This window comes from Tiliqua scincoides, chromosome 1 (genome assembly GCF_035046505.1).
Source record: "Tiliqua scincoides isolate rTilSci1 chromosome 1, rTilSci1.hap2, whole genome shotgun sequence".
Classification (NCBI taxonomy): domain Eukaryota; kingdom Metazoa; phylum Chordata; class Lepidosauria; order Squamata; family Scincidae; genus Tiliqua; species Tiliqua scincoides.
In genome coordinates this window covers 22,639,577-22,663,182 of record NC_089821.1, presented here as the reverse complement: position 1 = coordinate 22,663,182, position 23,606 = coordinate 22,639,577, and the positions used below count along the sequence as shown (strand labels likewise).

Sequence of the window (23,606 nt, the reverse complement as noted above, 5' to 3'; positions counted from 1 at the left end):
TTGTCATTGCCAGTGGCAGCTGAAAACTTAGCTGTTTCTTTTGGCCTTTAGAATTTAGTCTTGCTGGGTGGGTTTGAATATTGCTGATAACTTCTTGATTCCATTTTGTTTGGGCTAGTTATTGTGTGTTAGATGGTTTTGATATTTACGGTAGTATGGTTGGTTGCTGCATTTTTATTTTTTGTTGCCTATTTTATTGCATTACATTGTTTTAATAGAATGGCAACCGTCTTGGCACCTCTTATTAGGAGGGGAAAGGTGGAATACCAGTGTGTTAATAAATTTAGTACCTATTTTGCTTCTCTGGGGTTGATTATCAGTCTGCTTCTGGCTCCATTAAAAATGCTAATTTTGGCCTTTAAAACCCTTTATGGTCTGGGGTGAGCTTACTTAAAAGATCGTCTGTTCCTGTATCAACCTGCCTGGTCTTTTTTGAGATTCATCACTGAGGACCTGCTCTCTGGCCCACCAACTGACTTTCATTGGGTAGTTACTGGGGACAGTATCCTTTTAAATTGTGGCCTCACATTTGTTAGATCTCCCTTCATCACCATTTTAAAACATAATGTCCATGATTCTTTCCAGCCTGTTGTCCTGTTCTTGCTGCTGTTACAACTATGGGTTCAGGGCTCAATCTATTGGGTGAGTCTTCTGACAGGTGTAGACCAGCACTTTTCAAACTTACCCAGCCTGTGATTCCCTTTCCCAGCACTCACAACCTGGAAGTAAATGGCGATGATGCGTTTTGCATCATGTGATGAAATCACCGCTACTTACCTCTGGATTCAGTGGCCTGCAGCTACCATACGAACTGAGGGTAAGATATTCTAAGTGGGTGGGAGGACTTTTCTAAGTGCATGAAAACTGCATGTGGGAGCTTTGCTTGCTGCACTGAGCTTCCTGCTGCCGTTTGCAGGGTTGCATCACAGTTGCCCTGCTGGGTGCTGGGCATCCCACAATGCCCCAGTGAGTGCCTTGCGACATCCCAGGGCATCAGGATATACAGTTTGGAAACCTGTGGTGTTGTCCTTTGGCCAGTGTGCTCAACCTGGACAACCCCTGAAACCACTGCATGTGCACTTATTCACAGAGCTGTGAGTTGAAATTGTTCCCCTTCAGACTGCAGCTGGAAGCCCTGGCTATGGGGCTGAGGGAAAGATAGATTTCGTGTCACAAGCTAGGCTTCTAGAGATTTATTTATTTAGCATATGGCATATAATACATGGACTTATATATCAATTAGACTAGATCAAATGTCAATGTCCAGTTCGTCCAGCCATTCAAGGACAGAGTTACCTTCATTGAAAAAGTCAGACCATGTGTCAGTATACGGCCTCAGTTTGCAGCCAGACACAATGTGGTATATGGTTTGGTGGGAGAACCCGCAATCACACTGTGGGGTAGATACTTTAAACATTGAGTCCTGACTAACACCATGTAGGGTATGGATCCTGTTCAAAGTTTTCCAGTCCTGGCAAGGTAAGTTGAAACCTGGCACCTTAAGTTTAGGATCATCTGTATATCTACCTGTTTCTGGGCATTTGACTGCCCATTGAGCTTTCCATTGAGCACTGATGTTAAAATTGTTGTGCAGTTGTTGTACAAGTGCCAGAGAAGTCTTTCCTGGATTTAAGCCTACCGATTGATAGATGAGGAAGATTGGCATGTACTGGTAAAAGTGGGTTGTTGGTAATTTTTCTGTATTCTTTCACTAAAGCCTCTTGTCTCTTGTCACCCAGCGATGCCACTGGGTGGTGCTATGTGGCTCAAGACGGGGAGCCAACTGATAGGAGTGGGTCTTATACAGCTGCTTATGATCCTCATGGTTTCATTTAATTTGGCATCAATCTTGCTAGTATGACAGCTGTTAAGCCATACTGGAGCACAGTATTCTGCTGCAGAGTAGATCAATCCTAATGCTGATGTTCTGAGAGTAGTTCTAGAGAAAGACACAGGCTTAATCTTGGTGATCTCATGGCTGTGCTGTTGAGGTTGATTTCTCAAGTGGAAAGCCTGGTTTCTAGTCCCATTGCCTTTTCTTTTTCATCTAAAACTGTTACCAGCAGGGACTTGAAGTAAGCTGCTTCTGGTGAAGGCATATTTCTGTTTCCCAGCAGGTGGGGATTGAACCTACACTGCTAGTTTCCCACTACAGTCGTCTTCTCTACTTGAGCTGTGTGCTGTGTTGTAATTGCCTCTTGTGATCTTGCTGCTGTTTTCCCTTATCTGTGTGTTTCCCATCCCTCTCTTGGTTTAAAAAAAAAAAAATGTATACTCCACAGAACTATACAGAATTGTGTGTCTGTGTGGGTTACTTGTTCAGATGATCAGGGTAGGTTTTGTGGCTTAGTCCTGGCTAGAGATGCAATTTTGTTTAATGGTTATGGAGGAAAAAATGTTTTTTAAAAAAATGAAATTTGGCAAAAGAAAACCTGTTCCAAGTGGACACTGTACATGTTGCACAGTAATGGAAAGGGCAGGTAGACCCATCTTTAAAATTATAGGCAGTTCTGAAAACTTATTGGAGTAGACCAAATGTTGGAAGAAGATTTTGTAAGATTTTTCTTAAGATCACAGAAGACTTGGGAAAATGAATTGTATCAGGCTTTTTCCATTAGTATTGTGTGAACTATGTTAATTGTGGTATGATTCACATGCTTGAATCATACCACATATGCTAGATTTACACATAACATAACACATATGTTAGTTGCATATGCTAGATTTTATAGTACAACTTGGTCTAAAAAGGGTTTTTAGTGGATGTTACATCATCACATATGTGAGAAGGCAAATATGCAGTTGTACCTTGGCATCCAACTGGCAACAAAGGATTTTAATTGGCAACAAAGTGCATAAAGTAAACAGATATAAAGTACACTGCTAGTATGTATCAGGTAGGAGAATGCGGCATCATCTGCAATGTAGGAGTGAACTCTCTTATTGAATTCTTGAAAATACTTTGAAGTTGTTGCTGATCTCTTGTTGGTAATGAAGCCCTTGGTCACGCTCATAAACCTTGCTGCTGTGGTTGCTGCTTTTCCTTTAATTCTGATGTTTGTGTCAAGCTTAGTATTGGGCACAATAGTGATGACTGTGAATGGTTCTGGACCGTTGTTGGTCTTCACTGAGACTTTCATGCATGTCTTTACCAAAGTCAAGTCTTGCTTCAGTTGTGCTAATTTATTTGTTTTGAAGGAGAAATCATGAAAACACCTCTTTTGATTTCTGCAGAAGAAATTCTCCTTGCTACTGTATCGCTCGATTTTAGTGGAATGATCCTTCTTGGATCAGAGAGCAGAGTATAGGGGCTCATAGAAAGCCCATATCACTGGGTATTTAGGAGTGTGCTTCATGCACATCCATATCAGGATTGGGAAATGACTTCTCATTCACTATCAGATGCTCCTTTTGGGGAAAAATCCCTGATGATCCTCTTTGTCAAAATGTTATCACAATTGGGATGTGGTAATTTAAGACCCTAGGAGAGGGAATCCCTATATTATGTTTTCTGTTATTCTTGGATCCAATATTGACTGGAAAAATTAGCTGTCTTGTAAACCAGTAGCTGTCCTGTATGCCATTACCTGATCTGCCTTAACAAAGGTAAGATTTCTAGTCTACATTTGACTGTGCAGAGCCTACAAAAGAAATACAGGCTACCAATCTACAAATGAGTTGGCATCTGTGCATTCACAAACTCTTGTAAGGTAAGCCTGCTAGAATTTTAAACTTGGCCTGGAGCATTATGGTGAACTGAGGGGGATAAAGATTCTTCCTGCTTAAGGCCATTGGTATGGCACCGGGTTTTTATGCTGCTTTGTAGACTGAAATCTTGTTTGCCCGCAGTGATGACCCCTGAATGTTGGTTACAAGTGAGCAATCTGCCTTTATCCAAGGGAGACTCTAGCTAAAGCTTTGTAATAGTAAGAGGAAAATGCCTTCTCTTCTTCATGGAGACAATAACCTAATCTTAGTTTTTGGCTTCTGTATTCATTATTCCCAACAGAAACAATCACAGTGCAAAAATACTGGAATCAAAGTTGTTTCAGTGGGAGCATCCAGATCAGAATGTAACTCATTAAACCAGTCCATCTCTGTTTATATGCAATCAATTATACTGATAGTGCTTAATAAAAGAGAATATTTAAATTACAACCGTTCACTTTGAAAGCTTGATAAATTATTTATAGCATCTCCTGCTTGATTTATTTTTCTCCTTTCCTGATAATTTGATATAATGAATGCATTTTTTTTCCTGAAAGGCCAGTATTTTTCATTATCAGTCTTGAATAATGATTGTGGAAGTATGCTATTTCTCAATAATCATTTAGTGTGTCTGCTGAGTGAAGAAAACTAAGTGCTGGTTGCCAGTCAGTAAGTCCACCCCCTTCAACCAATGACTTTTATGTTGGCATTTCCTTGGATGCAGTAAAATTTAAATGTCTTTAATTTAGGGATGACAGTTGCCACTCCTTTGATGCTGATGTTAACAGTTTCACATGTACGATAGCTATTTGGGACTTCTATTTTTGTACCTAGAACTTTTCTTAGAAGTCCAAATTTTGAGTACAAAGGCTAGGAGAAGTGGAGCATTTTAGACCTTCATAACTTTGTGACATATCATCCTTAGTTCCGTCTTCTGTCAAACGTCCTCTGCTGCTAATGTGCCTTTTGTGTTTAAATCGAAGGTACTCACATGCCCCTGAAATTCTCACAAATTGCTACATCTTAAAGCACCCCATTCAGCACAGTTGGGTAGTCCTGCTTCTGGGCACTAAGCCCTATCAGGCCTCTTGAGAAACTATGAATCCAGGTCTTTCAGAATGTTAAGTATTTGTATTTGCATGATTCAGAATAAATATTTGGCCTTTCTCTGGTCAAATTTAATTGCAACTTACAGCCCAATCGTGGGCTCGGTGCGCCAGCTCGCTGTCAGCGCACAGTGTTGCAAACATGTCCTAAGGCACGTTTGTGAGGCTTATCTCCAGGCGAGCACCAGTGGTAGCCCAGCGCCTCTCAGTGCTGGGCTAGCACCAGGCAGGTGCCCAAGCTCCGCCACTTGGCAGTCGCATGGACCGCCAAGCCATGGTAAGGTAAGTGGAGGCATGCCGGGGGACGTGCAAGGGGGAGAGAGCAGGGAGGGAGGGAGGTGGGACCAGTGGAGCTCTGCTCCACTGGATCCTGAGCATTTGTGTGGGGCTTACCTGGAGGAAGGGAACGAAAAGTCCCCTTCTTCTGAGGTGCTACCCGAGGTGAACAGGATGTGGCGGCAGCCATTTTGGTTGCTGCCGAAGCCACGTGCCATGGGAGCTCAGGATTGGGCTCTTAATTGTCCATCTTTCATAACGTTTAACTGCTTTCTAGAGTTAAGAGTTCCTTCCTGAAAGATAGTTAGGTGGTTTTAAAGCATTATAATACCATAAATACTTGGAAGGAAACACTAAACCTGTTCTTGAGGTTGTTTACACTCGTTAATGTGAAATGCATATTTTATTAAATTGTGAAAATTAGTAGTTATGGTTTCTCAACTTGCCTCCCTGACATGGACGACTGCACGTGGGGGATGGGTGGGGACACCCAGGCAGTATTTTCAATGGAGCTACTTTATTTCTCTTTTATCATTCAAAGCAATCCTGAGAGATGTTAATTGTTGTTTAACAACTCTATTATCAATGATTAACCACAAGAGACAGTCAACATTACTGGAGACGTAATGGGCATTTCTACACTTCAGGCCTAATAAATGCTTTCGGAAACTTTGAAGAGGCCAAATCCATTTTTTAAACTTTGCAAGTTAGCAGACATTCTAACAAATAAATTCAAGCTACGTGTTGGGCACAGAGTACCTCTAACAAAGCCATTGTCCAAGGCAAACAAGGGGTTCTTCAGGCAAGGTTACTATAGGCATCCCTATGGGGCCAAATCCTGTCAATTTCACAGCAGGGAGCTTTTTTCGCAGGAGAATTTTGCTAAGAAGGTGAGTTTGAGGTGACTCTGAATAAGATCATCTCTGTATTAAACACATGAAGCCTTGTTTACTGAGTTTATTTAGTACCTTTAAGAATACAAGTGTGCGCCACTTAACGATGGGGATACGTTCTCTGATCCCTGTTATGTCATTAGGTCATTAAGTGAACATTCAGTCCCGTCTGTTGCCTTTGTTGTATAAACAGACATTCCCTGCCAGACACTAGCTGGCTGCACAGGCTACTGGAGATAGATTCCCTCTACTTTGCATTAAGATTCTCTCTGTTGTGTAAACAGACACTCTGCTGCAGGCTATGGGAGACTCAATTGCCTCATTAAGAGCATCTTTATTGTGCTTTGACAGCCGTCATATATGCAGTTTGTCCTTAAGCGAGCGGCTGTTAAGCGTTACATGCCTGTATACTCTTGTTATCTCCTCTGTGTTTGCGTTTGAAGTCTTCCTGTATTCTCTGAGAAAGGGATATTTTTCATATTTTCCCACACAGTCTTCTAAAGGTTAAGCCTTTAAATGAAAATCCCCAATTTTGATACTGCGATGACTTTCCTACTCCATTTTGTATCAAAAGTATATTTAGTGTTATAAGACAACTCCAGATTCATGTCTGTAATTGAGCCTGTTCCATGATTCATACAAACAAAGGGAAAGAGGTCCCATTCAAAGAGAGAGATAAGGATTTGTTGGTGTTCAGTATATGAAGTTTTTCAGAAAAATCTTTTTTCGGGGGGGGGGGGGGGGCTTACATTGCATGTCAGTTATAAGAGTGCATATAAAATATGGAAAAGGGTTTGTCTTGCCTGTCTCGGAAAGAGGCCAGTATTTAACTTAGTTGAACAGATACATCCATCTTGGATGCAGTCAGTTCTCCTTCTTCCGCACTTTAAGTTCTACTTCCCCCAGCATTTCCACTGCTGATTTTTTGGATATGCTTGGAGAATCTGTAGTTGCTTACTGGCTTTCCTAAACATCTGGTGAACATCTGCTTGCTTGGTATATGCCTGCAATTTCTGGAAAAAAGTAGAATGCAAAATCTATAATTGTATTACTTACTGGGCTGAGTTACACAGCTGACTTTTGGGAAACTTAAAAAGTGTACAAAACACAATAGCATCTTTAGCCCAAGAAATATTATCTGCAGCAATTTCTTTGTTGGAAAATTCATTCTGAAGATTTTTGTTGACAAGAGTCTGCATTCAGAACAGCATTACAGGGGGACCCCCATATCCATAGATTCCATACCAATGGCTTCACCTACCTGAGGATCAGGTTCAGCCCCTACCATTTGTTTCCCCTCTGGAGGTGAGGGGAGATCTGCTGCCCTCCCCTCTGGTGGGTCCTCTGAGCCTGTCTGTGGGGAAAAAGTCACTTCCAGTTTTTCCATGAAATGACTTATAATGCCTCTTCCCCAGGCTTTCCAGTGCATTATAAGGCATTAGAAACATCACTTCTGGTATTACAGATAAATCGAAAGTGACTTTTTCACTGTTGGGCTCAGTCAGCCTGGCAGAGGCCACAGATGGACGTCCATGACCTCTGCTGGGCTCAGGAGACCCTCTGGAGGCTAGGGGTGCACCTCTCTGCTCCAGTGGGTGGGGGAAGGCGTTAGCCTATCCATGGTTTCACTTAACCTAGTGGTTCTCAAACTCTCTGGGAGAGTTTGAGAGCCACTAAGTACTTGTGTGGGTGGGGGGGAGGCAGTGGGGGTGGGGGAAGGCAGTGGCGCGATCCCCAGGATCGTGCCACCGGGGGGGCTGCAGGGGCTTGGGTGCACTTACCCAAGCCTCCTGCAGCCTCCCCAGGCTGCGGGTAACCCAGCGCAACCGGCAGCAGGGCTCCCTGCAGCAGTGAAAATAAATGCAGAGCGATTGTGCCCTGCCTCTGCTAAAGTGGAAGTGGAGCGCATTTACTTTCACTGCTGTGGGGAGCCCTGCTGCAGGTCGCGCTGGGCTCCCCGCAGCGTGGGGAGGCTGCAGGAGGCTTGGGTAAGTGCACCAAAGCCCCTGCAGCCCCCGCATCCTCCCTGCCTCCAGGTTGCCCCCACCCCTTATGGGGGCAGAGGCCAGGGCTCACAGGCTGGGGTGTCATGATGCCCCAGTTTGAAAAACCCTGACTTAACCCCAGGAGGTTCTAGAATGGAACTCCTGCAGGTTCAGGGGCACACCTGTAATTAAATCTTCATTAGTTACAGTATGCAACACTTCAGCCCTCTATCTGAAACAATCCAGTCTTCTGCATCTACCTGATTAACTTCTCATTCAAGGTTTGAGGGGGAGTGTGTTTTAAACTTTGAAACAATTTCTTGAACTATGTCTGTCTTATGAAGGTTAAAGCCCTTTGAAGTCTTCTTTATGTGACGATCCCTCAGCAAATGTAACAGCCAGCCACAATTTCCTCCAGGCTTGACCTAAAGTTTTTGCCTTGCCTATTCCATGCACAGTCAATGCTGAAAATAACATGTTTTTTAATTGCTTGAAACTCCCGAATTGTGCCTTTGTGATTCTCAAGTCTGAGAAAGAAGTCTCATCTCTAAAAACACATCATATTCTCCAGTGGTTCCAGGATGGCTCAGGCTTGGTAGTGATTCCCCAGACTGACCTTGCCTGGCTGGTATGCAACAGGGTCCATGTTTGAATCCAGCCAGGTTTCAGTATTTGTGGCGGCAGCAGCAATTGTTTCAGTTTCATTTCTAGCTTTCCCCCTCAGTCAGAGAAGTGGAAGGGCTGGGTTCTTTCGTCTCTGGTGCCTTCCCAGAGCAGTCCTTGGAAGGGGCAAGAATTGCAGGACTTTGACTCACTTTTTTCCTATCCCTTCTCCCCAGCTTGTGGCAGGACAGGCTGTGGAACCCTCACAGTGTGACTGAGACTTGCTCTCTTCCGGCTCCCACAGGGCAGGAAGCAGCTAAGCTAAGCATAGCAGTCATGGCTGGAGGAATCATTCATTCTGCATTTGTTCACACTTTGTACTCTGTGCAAGTAAAAAACAGCGAGCACTGTCTCTCCCAGAAACAGAAATTATCAGGATAATTATTTAGCTCTTTATAGTATATGCCTTAAAATGTCATAATGAGTTTTTGTTTTTGCTCATGACATGATTTTGTTGTTTCACTTCTTGATTAGGAAGCTTCTCTGCTGACCTCAAATGGGGATGTAGTCACATGATTTGAAATAAATTGGTTGTATTTTTTACATTAATACTTGTTGAATATTGCAAGTCAAGATCTGAGGCAGAGAGAGCAACATTTTCTAGGCACAGCTAATGAGTTTATGACTGAGAGGGGAGAGAACCAGAATTTCAAACCTTACACATTTAGCCACAATTCTACAGCAGCGCTCTAGTAAAAAGCGGAGGAAAACTGGTGACCTTGTCAGCTAAGCTCAACTGACATAGCATGCCCCTTGCATGCTCAAAGGCATCAGACGTTGCTGCTGCATCTTGATTCTGAGCAGTTGCCACATGCAGGATATTAATGGAGATGAAATAGAAGGGATGGACAGCCTCATCCATAAAGTGTGAGCATCCTATCAAAGGGCAAGACTAAGATCAAATTTTTGACATTCAGTAATTTTTAATAGTACCAAGTGATTTCTAAATACTCTGCTTTATCATTTTCATATTCAGCATTCATGAACTGTTACTCTGTGTGGTTATATCTTGCTGTCTTGTTCAGACCTTGGGTGTTGAATTATTGGGTGGTCTTTGTCTTCTCATGGTAAATCCAAACTTAATTGAGCTGTCTAAACTTGTATCACTTTTTGTGCTTTGCAAAATACAGTTGTTCCTCCCCCTCATATCCACAGATTAGTTATCTGTGATTTCACTCATCTGCAGATCCCCCCCCCCCCGGCAGCCATTACAGGATCTTCGTTTTTCTTTAGAAGCGTTTGAAGCACGGGTGTTTCTTGTTAGGAATGGAACATGCTTGCTTAACTAAAAAATGAGAGGTGCAGGCAAGCAGCCTGCACTCTAGAGGAAAAGTAACGAAATGTTAACAGGAAGCAGGACAGTTCCTGCTTCCTATTAATGTTTGGTTAGTCTCATCCCTGCTTGTCTGCTTCTTCCATTCTTCAGTTAAGAAAGAACATTCCTTTGTTTACAAACACTTGCACTTCAATTGATTCAAAAGAAAAACAAAGGTAATGGGCATGAGGGGGGTATTTATATAGGATTCCCCACACCTGTGGTTTCCATATCCACAGGGTGTGGGGTGGAACCCTCACAGATACAGGGGGACACCTGCATGCCTTTTTTCTGCTACCTTATTTTTCCTGGCCACCCATCCCTTTGTTTACATAATTATCTGTATCCTAAATTGTAATGCATGTCTGGGTTGACCTTTAATAAGGCTATAGTTAAAGCTACTTTAAAGGAGCTTTTGATTTCTCTCATCTCCAGAATGAGTATCCAACAAGAAAAGGGTTAGACGGAAAGTATGAAATTAATTTATGTAACTTAATTTTAATATTTCAGCCAAAGTGTACATTCAGTCCAAGTGTGCAAATTTATGGCAAAGAAAAGATTAACCCAGTATCAGAAGTGTTTAAGAGTGGATGATGTACCTCTTATAAACAGAAGAGCACTTTGTGCCTACATGTGGGACCCTGTATGTTTTCCTTGTATAAACGGAAGCATTCGATTCATTCTTTATCTTTTTCAGGTGAGACAAATGATAAAGATGTTCAAGTAATAGAACTACCTATAGTTGACAGTCTACACCCGCGGCCTCCATATTTGCCACTAGCTATTCCGGAAGATCTGGCAGACAGACTAATCCGTGTCCATGGGGATCCTGCAGTGTGGTGGGTCTCACAGTTTGTCAAATACTTGATTCGTCCACAGCCTTGGCTAGAGAAGGAAATAGAAGAAGCTACCAGGAAACTTGGTTTTAAACATCCAGTTATTGGGTAAGACTTTTTATTAGCAGCTAAGGCTGCAGTCCTATTTGCACCTATTCAGAAGTTGGAATTGAAGTTTGAAATTCAGAATTGAAATTAGGATAACTTAACATTCCAAAAATCTATCTAATCCAGCGTTCTGTTGGCTTCTATCAAATATGCCTGAGAGGTTCATAAATTTAAAAGCATTGAGAATAAAGGATGCTGACTACTTGCAACTGTATCTTTTGTGTAAGTGCGCAGGTGGGATGTGAAGGTGCCCTCGCCACTTGTACTTTGCCATCCAACACAGGTATACTGCTTTTGGATGTGAAAGTTCCATTTAGCTATCCTGACTGAGAACCACTGATAGTCCCATCATGCATGAGTTTGTTTAGTCTTTTAAAAAATTCTCTGATCGAGTGGCTGTTACTGTATCTTGCAGCAATGATTAGTTCCACAAGTTTATGCATTGTTTATGAAGTAGTACATAACTTCTGTTCCATTTTTTACAAATTAGCTTATTTTATTAAGTTACTTATTTTCATGCTTCAGTTTCATTTCATCCACACAATATGTTTCTAGCACTTAAACAATTACATTACGGGTTACAAAACAGCATATAATTCTATCCTGATCATATCATAGCTTGCTAAAGACAAGACACTTCTACTTTTTTATTCTGTCCTAGTGAAGAGGGGAGGGGGGAGAAAACCCCAGCATCAAAATTTAACTTGGTAGCTTGTTCAACCCTGGTAGCTAAATTCAACCCTGAAATTTTACAGAAGTACTTCCCAGTTAAATATGTGACTTAAAAATTACTACTTATGCAAGTGCAGCTACCATGTTTTAAGATGGTTAAACCTGGGGGAAAGAGAGAAGTCTGTCTTAAATTGAATCAAGACATATTTTATCTTTGCAAATATACACTTAGGATATATGCATCGTCTCTTTAACGCATTTAAATTCTGCAACCTGGCAACTCAATTCAAACCTGTATATAAAAGAAGGTCAGACTGAGCCTGTTCAGCAATAGTGGCTTGAAGGTATTTGCAAAATTATAATGCTATAATTCCACTGTGACATTCCTATTGATGCTTGGCCTCCAAAATGTGTAACGATTATATTTGGTTTTTCAAGGGCAGGCGAGTATTCATTTCCCAGGGAGACATGTAACCACCTTATGCCCTGTGGCCGCAGGCAGATTGTTCTCAGAATGAAGTTGTCTCCCTATTCTTATTTATGTTTAAATTCATTCCAGTGAAGCACCAGAACAGAAACAGAGCCAACAAGTTTTTTTTATTTTTATTTGCTAGTATTCATGTCCGGAGGACAGATAAAGTTGGAACTGAAGCAGCATTTCATCCTATTGAAGAATACATGGTACATGTTGAAGAACGTTTTCAGCTCCTCTCCCGCAGAATGCATATTGACAAAAAACGGGTCTATTTGGCTACAGATGATCCTTCGTTATTGCAAGAGGCAAAAGCCAAGTAAGCCCATCTTTGTATGTAGTAGGTATAAACAGAGGTGTTTATTTCCAGTGAGTAAGATAGGATTACAGCCAGGTAGCACAATCCTATCCCCAGTAGCGGCGCCAGGTGCAGTGGCACCAAAATGGCTACCACTTTAGTGGCACCACCAAGGCCACCAGATATCCCCTTAGAGGAGGGACCCTCATTCCCCTGGGGAAAGCCCCAGGTCCTGCAGTGGAGTTTCTCAGGTCTATGCTGGCTGTTTTGCCAGCGCAGACTTGAGAGCCTCAGTGTCGGGCTTTGCAGAGGATAAGGATACTGTGGAGCAGGGCTTCATGTGAAACTGGAAGTGGTTTTTGATCGCTATTTTTAGTTAATCAGAGGCTTGGGGAGCCCTGTGGAAGTTTCTGCGGGGTTCCTCATACTCCCCAGAGGCCGGCACTCACTTTGGTGAGTACAGAACCCCCCTTTTTTCCCTGGCAGTGGCATGATTCTGGGGATCATGTTGCTGCCATCCACCCACCCATGCAAAATACATGCAAAAATGTATTGCGGTCCCAAAGTTCAAGTAGAACTTTAGGAACTGCTGGTCTAGAAAGTTAAAGGATGAAAATATTCAATCACAATCTGTACCATTATCATGATCCAACCTGCGCAGACTTCCAGTGTGCACAGAGAGCTTCAGAGTCTACTGCATTCACTTCAAGATGAACAACAGAGTATTGCAAAAATACCCATCATGTGCAGAGATTTCCCCAGAATTGCTGTTTCTGCTTGCATAAATTCTGTGTGCATACTGGAGCTGCTAGTTGAGGGCTAATGCATTTCGTCTTTTTCGGGGCTGTTGTTCTTGATTATGTTACAGGTGAAATGATTCCAAGGTGAGTATTTATAAACTAAAATTTGTGTTATTTTGATCTTTTATGTTTTCAAAAGTGTGAGAATGTTACACTGATAAGAGAAGTAACGTGTACCTTACATCATGTACTTCTGAAACTATGGTGTAACAGCTCTGGTATAACCGCTCTGGTCTTATAGTAACCCTTTTGAAATACACCTGAAAGTGCTTGATTACTAATATTTCACAGATAGTTGGCATGATAGAACTATTGTGATTCATTTCTGTTTAGAATAATAAGAGAAGAAGCCTCAAATTTTTATTTTGAATAAAGGCTGTAGGTCACAAAGACATCACAGTCTGATTTAAAATTAGGATGTTTGATGTTGTGATGCATTTTTTCCAGGTATCCAAACTATGAATTCATTAGTGACAACTCCATATCATGGTCAGCAGGCCTCCATAATCGCTACACTGAAAATTCTTTGCGGGGTGTTATTCTGGATATACACTTCTTGTCTCAGACAGACTTTCTGGTCTGTACATTTTCTTCACAGGTAAGTTTGTATGTGTTTCAGTAAGTTTCTGTGTGTCAGTAATTCAGGAGCACAAAAACCTGGAAGGGCTATATTTTTGCTGTAGCATGGAATACCAGCAGCAGAGCAAAAACCACAGGGACTCCTAAATTCCCACAGGTTTTGCTATTTCTTTTTCCAATTTCTTAATATTCTTTGGTTCCTGGAAGGCACTGAATGTCCTTAGTCTCTATTAGACTGCCTTAAAAACAAAACAAAACATTGTACTTTTAACCTACACAGTTATGTAAAGAAGTTCCCTGGCTATGTAAAACCACTCCTGTATTATACCTTTTTCCATGTATCCTATAGAAATTAATGGTTGCTATTATATCTTACAGGGAAAGAAAGTGATGCTCTTAGAAGTAAAACCTCTGCAACCCTGTTCTCCACAACCTTGTTCCCCCAAACCAAAAATCTTAATAATAATAATAATAATTAATAAATAAAAACCGTATTTATATACTGCTTTTCAACAAACAGTTCAAAAAGCGGTTTACAGAGAAAAATCAAATAACTAATGATTCCATTGACCAGGCTTATTTGAAAAACAGTGTGACTTTGTCCACAGAATGCATAGTTGCTTTACAAACCTGCCTTTCCAGGTCTCTGTAGTATATGAGACTTACTTCTACATATACTCCACACATCACAGTGATGGGCATCTACCAATTATGTATTTGTATAGGCAATAAGACAGAATGTTTTGGATTAATATTGCAGGAAAATATAATGGGAAATATGGTAGATTATAGTTTGGAAAGCTTCTAACTTTTTAAGAGCAATTTGTTAGTAGAATCTACTACCTGCTGAAGCAACTGATTTTAATTTCAAAGACACTACATGTGTCTACATACATAACTCTGCAAACCGACTATAGCTTCAATTATTCCTGTCTATCTCAGCTTGATCATATGATCATTTTCCATCTTACACTGATTTTAAAAACACAAAACAACAAAAACCCTGAACACAGTGTTTATGCTGCTTGGTATTTGTCACATCTGTAAATTAGTGAGTTGTACATGTTGATAAGCTTTTGCCATTTATGCTTGTTTTTATGGGTCTCTTGCAGACAGATTTCTAGTGAATTGTGACCACACTTTGTGACTGAGAGAAAGAGCTTCTATTAAATATTTTTTTCTAAAAATAACCATATTCCCTCAAAACTCAATCTTCAGTTTTCAGGGATTTTGACTCTATTATGTAGGCTTAAAGAATCTACATGGGATTTATCTACTCATTTTGCAGAAATGAGACACAATAGCATAAAAGAATATCTGGAGCAATCAATCTACTAGGTTTCTCCCTTATTTATCATGAAGGCTAGATAGGTTTTCACCAATTTTTAAGGGGCAAAAAAATCACCTCATTTTTGGTAGCAGCAAAAAAGGGCCTTTTTCCTTAGTAACCCATGTATGCATTAGAAAATTGTAATATACATAACAAATATTGTTACCATTCCATTAGAGAAAAATGAACTAATAGGGAATGTGTAAATCTGGGCTGCTGATAAATGACTCTGTACTTGTCGGCTAGTAAAGGAATACACGTTTGAATCACTTTAGATTTAAATTTATTTTGTTTATATAGTATTGTTCTGCTTCTTAAAATTAAAGCATTTATCACCATCGTTCTTTACCTCCTTCCAAAGTATAAGGATGAACTAAAAAATGGCAATTGGCCTCATTGTTGTTTCAGTGTTCCCTGGGAGTTGTGTACTATTCATTTTTCAGCACCAACCCACCCTTTTTTTTCCCCTGCTGCTACTCTGTCCTGTCTTTATCTTTTAATTCATATTCAATGTAATCGATTCTGGTGGCAACTCTGAAAATGAAGAATTTCATACATTGCTCTGAAGGTCATGAGTTTATTAGTCATTCTATGTAATCTTTTCCAATGATCAGGCCTAGGGTCTGATGTGAAGATATCACTCTCGACAATTCTAAAGGGGGGGGGGAGGTGTTGTATTAATTCCTGAGGAACATAGCTGTTAAGCAGGACCATATTCGGAGGACACAGAGGCTTTCTAGGTGCCTTGGGTCACTTCAGGTCTTCATAATGAATAGGAATTTGATCCAGTGAAGTGGAGGACCCTTCAGCTTCAGTTTTTCTAATATTCTTAATGGAGGATGCTGCTATGTTTGATGTAATTGAAGCTTTTTAAAAGTTTGTTAAGGATGCAGTAATTCAGACTTGAGGCTTTAAACTGCTATGACTAAGTTGTCAGTGACAGGATATCTTTAGTGGTCTTTTATGTTTATCCAACGCTTTTTCGTGATGTCAGGTTTTTGCATGGATGTGATTTTTCTTGGTTTTTATATTCTGTGGTTGCACTCTTCATTTTTCCCCATTTATTAGGCCCTTTATTGGTTGGTGTATATTTGACTGATAAGTTGTAAGCCACCTTGGGGTCCAAATGACAGGGTACGCATATTTTAACAATTAAATAAAAATATCCCATTCAGGTGGAAGGCTGCTTCATATGAAACTGTGCTTCTGGGCCCACAGCAGTTCCTGAGACCTTCATAATAAATGTTGAAATTGCACTTAAATCTGTGGACTTGCAAGTGTAGGCACACACTTGCAACAAAGCCTCCTTATGTCACAGAGAGTTGGATCCCAGGCCATTCAGAAGCTGAGTGACTAGTATAGTTAAGATTGAATAAGGCTTTGTATGCAGCAGACGAGACAGGAGAGACATGCCAACCCTCCCCACAGTGGCATAGCTAATGAACATGTAACCCAGTGCAGAGCTCAAAATGTTGCCTCAGAAGTGATGTCACATCTGGAAGTAACATCATGCCTGGGCTTTTTTAAAAGTGCAGATTGGGGGGAAAACCTGCCTCCTACCCCCGGCAGTTCACCACCCAATTGATCTGCCATCTCCCACCAGCCAGTGGCATAGCTAAGGCAGCTATCTGCCTGGGATCAAAGGAGATTCTGTAGCCGCTCCTTCATGACAAAATCAAATTTAATTAAGTAAAGAAATAAAACGTGTACTTTCTTAAGTAAAGAAATAAAACATATTGGTTTGAGACACTGTGCTGGGGTGAAGAGGGATGGTTATCCTCCCCCTGCTAAATATAAGAGGAGCACCATTTGAAAAAGTGCCTCTTTACAAGTTAGCAGGAGTAACTATATTGTGGTACATGGAAATGAGAGCTGACTCATACTAACACCTTATTGGTTCTATGCTGTATCATAACATCTCATTGGCTCTCAGAACAATCAGTCTCATAGGTCAGTTTTGAGTTAAAGAAATCCACTTTTTGTTCCTTAAGGAAGTTGTGTTTTCATTTTCTGATTAATTGACCATAACATTTGATAGAAAACAGATATTTCATTTGTTTGTTTCATTACATTCTGCATTAAATTACCTTTCCAATGATATATAACATGATGGTACTAATCGTACATACCAAGATTTTCACCATTTTGGCCACTAGTGTCAAGCTCAGCTTGTTGCCCCCCCTAAAGCTTGTGGCTCAGTGCGACTGCCACCCCTTGCACCCCCTTAGCTATGCCACTGCCTCCCCATTTCAGTTAGCAGTGGTTATGATTTACTGTAGAAACTAATAAAAAAGTCTTGGAAACAGCTTATGTTTAAGGAAAGAACAAAGTTTTGTTTTGCCACCTGTTGGTGAGATGCAAGTCATACTATATATCAGGGGTCTCCAAACTTTTTGGCCAGAGGGCTGCATCAAATATCTGGCATGGTGTTGAAGACCAGAAAAAAAACTTAATATAAAATTTAAATAAATTAGTGATAGGACTTAGTTGAGTGAATAAATGAATGAATGGGCTCATTAATTCAACCTTTCTGGCCCTCAGAACACCCTCCAGACACAATCAGAGCACAGTTCTGGTCGTGTTCATTTGAGTGGGCCAGAGGCTTTCAGGGGACAAGAGGCTGGCTGTGGGCTGGTTAGAGGCTTGCCGCGGGCCGCATCTGGCCCCTGGGCTGGGGTTTGGAGACCCCTGCTGTATATGAACTGGTACTTGGCTCCCAGTCTTGGTGCAAGTTAACCAATACTGGTTAACATATCTTTCTGTTAAGCTGTTGTTCAGTGCAACTATGCCACAAAAGGGGCTTTTGCAGAATGTGAGGAGGGGAATTGGGGAAATAGCAACTTTTTGTATCTTGCCCTGAGGGCTGTCTGAGCCCTGAATCCTTTACCACCAGCAAATCATGGTGGTGACTGGGAGATTATTGAAGGCAAGTTGGCAGATCTGGATTTATTATTGTATTACCTGTCAGGGATAAAGTGGTTATGAGTCTTTGCTTGCATAACTTCAGGAGAAGATCAGGTATTTGCAAGTATTCATAATGACTAGAAGGTAGAACTCCAGTCTGCAGGAGACATATGAAAAGTATAATCTCCAAAGAAATCATAGATCTTGTGAATAGCAGTGCTTTATTTTTATTTTTTTTTACAAATTGCTTACAATGAGCAAAAATCTTTTATAACCTCTTTCTCCAACATGATAAATGCCCTTAAGTAGAATTCTCGGTTTTTCCCCTTAACTGAAATGTGTAAAGATTTAGAGCCCAATCCTAGCCAACAATTGCTGCAGCAGCTGTGCCAGTGGGGCATGTGCTGCCTCCTGAGGCATGTGTGTGTGTGTGTGGGGGGGGGGGGAGTCATGGAAGCCTTACCTCTGCATTCCCTTGCCTCAGGGCTACATTGCAGCTGCATTGACACTGGAAAGTTGGATAGGATTGGGTCCTTACTGCTGTTCAGAATGTAATAAAGGGGTCAACATTGTTTGTTTGCTTTAAGAATTGTGAGAGGTAAAGTCCACTAAAGTATTTCTGAGATAGGAGAAATGTGTTGGTTTAGATCCTTTGCTAACTGGGCAAAGGGGTACTTTTTAAAGTGGTGCTCCTCTTATATTTAGCAAGGAAGGAGCAACTGTCTCTGTTCACCCTCAGCACAGTGTCTTTTCCAGTGACTGTTTGCTGGTATTTGTTCTGCATCTTTTTTTACACTGAGAGCCCTTTTGGACAGGGGACCATTTATTTAGCTACCTATCTAGCGATGTAATAGTAGTAAATCACCATCTAAACATTCCTGTGTACTAATTACTGCTTTTTTGTACTCTTCCTAGGTTTGTCGAGTTGCCTATGAAATCATGCAGACGTTGCATCCAGATGCATCAGCCTTCTTTCACTCTTTAGATGATATCTATTATTTTGGGGGACAAAATGCCCACAACCAGATTGCCATTTATGCTCACCATCCTCGAACTGCTGATGAAATCCCAATGGAACCTGGAGATGTCATTGGTGTTGCTGGAAACCACTGGGATGGTTACTCAAAAGGCATCAACAGAAAATTAGGAAAAACAGGCTTATACCCCTCCTACAAAGTAAAGGAGAAGATTGAGACAGTCAAGTATCCCACATATCCCGAGGCCGACAAATAAAGGCAAGCAGGATGACTCTCGGCAACTGTCACTTTGAGGTTCTTTCAACAAACCATACCAACAGTTGGTTCTTGTGGGATGTGAAATTGTATTTTAACACACAGTTAAAATAGAAGCCTTTTTCACGGAGCCTGGAGACACAGCTTGGAACAGTTGGATGGGCCACTGTTTGGACTTTTTTGTTACATGCGGTCACACCCATGCACACTAATACACAGGCAACAGAGAATGGGTTTTTTTAACTGTCTGACTCTCTGAGACTGTGTGTCCCCCCATGAGTCATATATGAGCTTTGGGCTCAGTTTTTTGCCATTAATAGACTATAATAAGACTTTTAACACTGCTGCATTGTGTAATTCGAGTGACATGAGCATATTTTGTATGTGCAGAGTTTAAAATATGGTGCCTCTCTTTGGAAGATCTAGTGACCTTTTAGAAGAGCCATGCCTAATTCCATTGATGGGTAAGAGTCGTTCTTGACTTTAACTGATGTTGTCGTGTCCACCAATCTTGCTCCAAACAATAGATTCAAAAATCAGGACCTTTCTTTACAAGAGTTTTGTTAGCAATTCCATTGATTAGTTCATCTCACCATTAATAAAGAGTACATCCAACAATAAAATAGTTGTCTGGTAGGAACTTTTGTAAAACAATGCCATGAACTGATTCTTTAGTACTGTTTCTGGACATTGTCTTTGATAACAAAAAAATAAATTAAAAAAAATTGCTGCATTTCTACCAAGTAATTTTGATTTTTTAAAATCAGGAAGTATCAATTGTTTATCTTTCTACAGCATTTATTTATTCACTTGCCGATGTTCTCTGAGAGTAAATTTGACAAACCGCAGGCATTTTAGCATCTTTGTGTCACAGGGAAATTTACTGACCATTTTTCTGATTCCTTACTAATCCAAAAAACAGGCTAGGGCGATGTCCAGTGAGGCACCCAGGAAGGCTCAGCCTTTCCTTGAGCACTCCAGCAGCGAGCAATGCTGGAGCACACTTTATGGGCTGCTTTATTAGGATTAGGCTGCCCATTCGGGAATTTGTTTTTACAGTTGAATAAAGCTGAAACTTAAGTGCCATTGTGTTAGGTTTTTCATGTTCCATTTGAGAATAAAATGATGCCATAGGAACATCATGGTAGAGTTTATGGCGTTAAAGTGAGATCGTTCTGATTTCTCTTCACTTAAGAAGGGTTTAGAGTGCATGATAAAAATTGTTTCTCATGAGTGAATTTGACATACTGAACTGCTTGATAAACACATTTGGGGAAATGATGGAGTTTATAGCACCTAGAATTACATGGTGGGTGCATAATTGGAAAAAGAGGCATAGCTAATGTAGGACTGGTGTTAGGTGTTTGTCAATTCTGATGCCAGTTCAGCAATGCTGTATGTACATCCTCATATATCCTCAGGTTTATTTGCCCAAGATGTGGCTGAGCCACACAAATTGCCCGTTCCTGGTCATGACTGTTGCAATTGACTTTCCCACAGCTGCTCAACTAAACTCTGAATGAGGATTCATATTAAAGTGGCGACATGACAAGGCTGGCTGATTCCCAAGACAGCTATCCCAGATGGTGTAAGCATGGATCATGCTTGAATTTACTGTGCAAATAGCAGAAGTAGGGAGAAAGGAAACAGTCTGTTCTCACATTGACATGAAGACATGAGCAGTTTGCAACATCAGCTGTTCCCATAAGAGTGTGTATGTGTGTCTGTGCCAGTGCATACACAGGATTTTGCCTTGTCTACTACAGTAGTATCCTAGTAGTAGACAGTACTACTGTAATAGATACTACAGCATTTGTATCAGTCAGTCTGGGTAACTACAAGATGCCTTTTAGTGTAGACGTTGAGTAAAAAAACAAAGTGTAAAAGCATTGGTCTGTTTTTGTAAAGGTTCCTCTCTTTGGATGATGTTGGGTGAATAATTATATTTTAAATGTTGATTCTTTGGCTTCCCCCCTTTAGCTATATGTTTTTCTTTCAAGTCATACTTTTATGGGATATAAAATAGATTTTACCTATCATTACACCAATTTAACTGCCAGAGACCAAGGAACTCCTACACAATCATCAGTTCAAGCATCCCTGATGGACTTGTGGTGTGAAATGCTGTAATGAAGCTTTCCCTGAGTTAATCCAATCATAACTGAAATGGAAAGGTTGATGACTTAAAGGCACAGTGTTTATTCTAGAACTTGTGCTGTATGTTCTTAGGGTTGTTTGTGCATGCTGCAGTCATGTTACGTATGTTATATGTTCCTGTGATACCTGTTAAAATGAAAGGTGGAAATGCATTGCTGGAAGCTGTATCCCCACAGCATGAGATCAGTGAGGGGGGAAAGACATTCTCGGATTTTACAGAGTGCACGATGGTGTACCTGCAACTTATGTAATATGTGAAGCGGTCTCAAACTCCACTCCTTTTTCAGCAGAAAGATGCATTCACTAGGAACTGTAGAACCATTTCAGGTAGAACCATTTCCAGTCACTTTTTGACTGCAATTGTTCCAGTCTCCTAACTCAAAAAGTTTCAGTTTTGAATCTACTCGGGCTATACTGAGCTGACTTTGCTCCATGGCTCCATTTTCTTTCACAGCACAGCTCACTGCATTCACATGTCCTGGAGCAGACAGACAAATGGAGTCTATTTCCTTGCTTTAAAAAAGAAAATATAAAATTTCTTCACCAGACTAACAGGAAGAAAAATAAAAATGGCAGTTTTGTCTGCTTTTTCTTAAGTATCCAACAGTTGTGAGAAATCTCTTTTTGGCTCACTTTAATACATGCCTGGGAGCTCATAGCCACTCTCCTACTCAGATAAAGTGGCAACATTTTTTTGAAAAAATATATGAATTATTTAGCTCCACTCCACTGAAAAACAGCACGTCTCTGCAGAGCGAACAGAAAATGGATTCTGTTCCAGTAATGATCAGCTGGTAAGGAATGCAGAGAACAGTATTACTTTTGCCCCTTATGATCTATTTCATTGTCCTTTCATTTAAACCTTGAACATTTGTGCTAAAAGGTTTACAAATGAAATTAGATTTACAACTGAAACTTTAATGAAAATATATCTGTAAGGGTGGCATGAGGTTTGGCATTTAGTTTCTACTGCTGAATTACTCAAAAATCTTATGCATTACATATAAATTTTATCCATCTGGTTTTGCTTTTATAAAGACTCTCAAAAATGAAAAAAATGGTAACAAATGTGCATATAGCAGACTTTTAAAGTAATATCATGTAGCAGCTTGCACACAGATCACCCTGCTAAATGCCATCCAGACTTGTAGTGAACCTAGTAATCTGGCCCTAAGCTGCTATGGAAATTCTCAGTTCTACTATAGGATATGCAAGGCCACAGTTACAGCATTCCATGTTATTTCTGCTTGTAATACTGTTGGGTTTCATGGGGGAAGAAGTTTGCCCACCCATTCAACTCACTGAATGACCTTGGGCTATTTTCAACCAAATCCACTGTAGTGAGAATATGACATGAAAATGGTAAAGCTCTTTATACAATGGAATTCTATGGAAATTAAGTATGACCTAATCAAACTTTTTAGCTCACAATCTTGTGAAAATGACTCTTATTTGGGACTATTTCAGTGTCCTTCAGCCTGTGAATCACAACGCAATCGGAGTTATGAAGCCTCATTTGGGGAAGTCATGACAACCTTTCAACGGCTATGGAAGAGAGGACTTGGATCAAATCCAGTAATAGCACTACCTTATCAAAACCGAATTCTCTATAGCAGCCCAGGCTGCTATCTCACAGGGTTGTTGTGAACACTCAAGAGGTGGGGGAAACAGAGCAGATGGGGTGGGCGGATCGAGTCCCAGTGGCGGGATCAGCAGTAAATCCCATATTTTTATTGATTGATTGGGATTGTGACATGAAAAAGGTTGAAGACCACTGGACTAGATTACATTAAAATACTGTCATAATACATTCAGGGCACAGTCTTAACCTGGTCTACTCAGAAGTAAGTCCTATTTTGTTCAATGGTACTTACTCTCAGGAAAGTGTGGTTAGGATTGCAGCCTCAGTTTCATAATCTTACAAAAGCAAAAAAGAGGTCCCTTTCTTTTGAGTTCAATGAATATTTGAGATGTTAGTAGTACATCTGATGCCAAACTCTTCCACAGCTGTGGGGTGTCACCTAGTAGCAAGTAGCATGACCTGAGAGGTCACCAGATCTCATCTGGGCAGGAGGTCTGGCTCAGCTGGTAGAGCTGTCGCCTTGTATGCCTGAAGGTCTGAGGCTGCCAGTTCGAAACAACCGGAAGTACCCGAGAACTGACGACACGCTGATACACTGATGAGATGACCCTCGGTGGCAGAGAGGAGTTGCTGTCAAGTGGAGCGTGGGAGGCGAAGGGCCAGAGAGAGACCAGACCGGGAAGGAATCCA

The 23,606-nt window shown here is 40.9% G+C and overlaps 1 protein-coding gene across 2 annotated transcripts in view; it reads left to right on the top strand.

The window, feature by feature from the left end:
• Positions 1-20,070, top strand: part of FUT8 (fucosyltransferase 8) — a 96,840-nt gene extending 76,770 nt beyond the window's left edge. For both annotated transcript variants that reach the window (XM_066630697.1, XM_066630689.1), the window contains exons 7-10: positions 10,644-10,890; positions 12,177-12,353; positions 13,580-13,730; positions 18,861-20,070. In XM_066630697.1, the coding sequence (XP_066486794.1) occupies positions 10,644-10,890; positions 12,177-12,353; positions 13,580-13,730; positions 18,861-19,178 (893 nt within the window). In that variant the 3' untranslated portion in view covers positions 19,179-20,070. The remainder of the gene's footprint in view (positions 1-10,643; positions 10,891-12,176; positions 12,354-13,579; positions 13,731-18,860) is intronic.
• Positions 20,071-23,606: the final 3,536 nt, after the last annotated feature.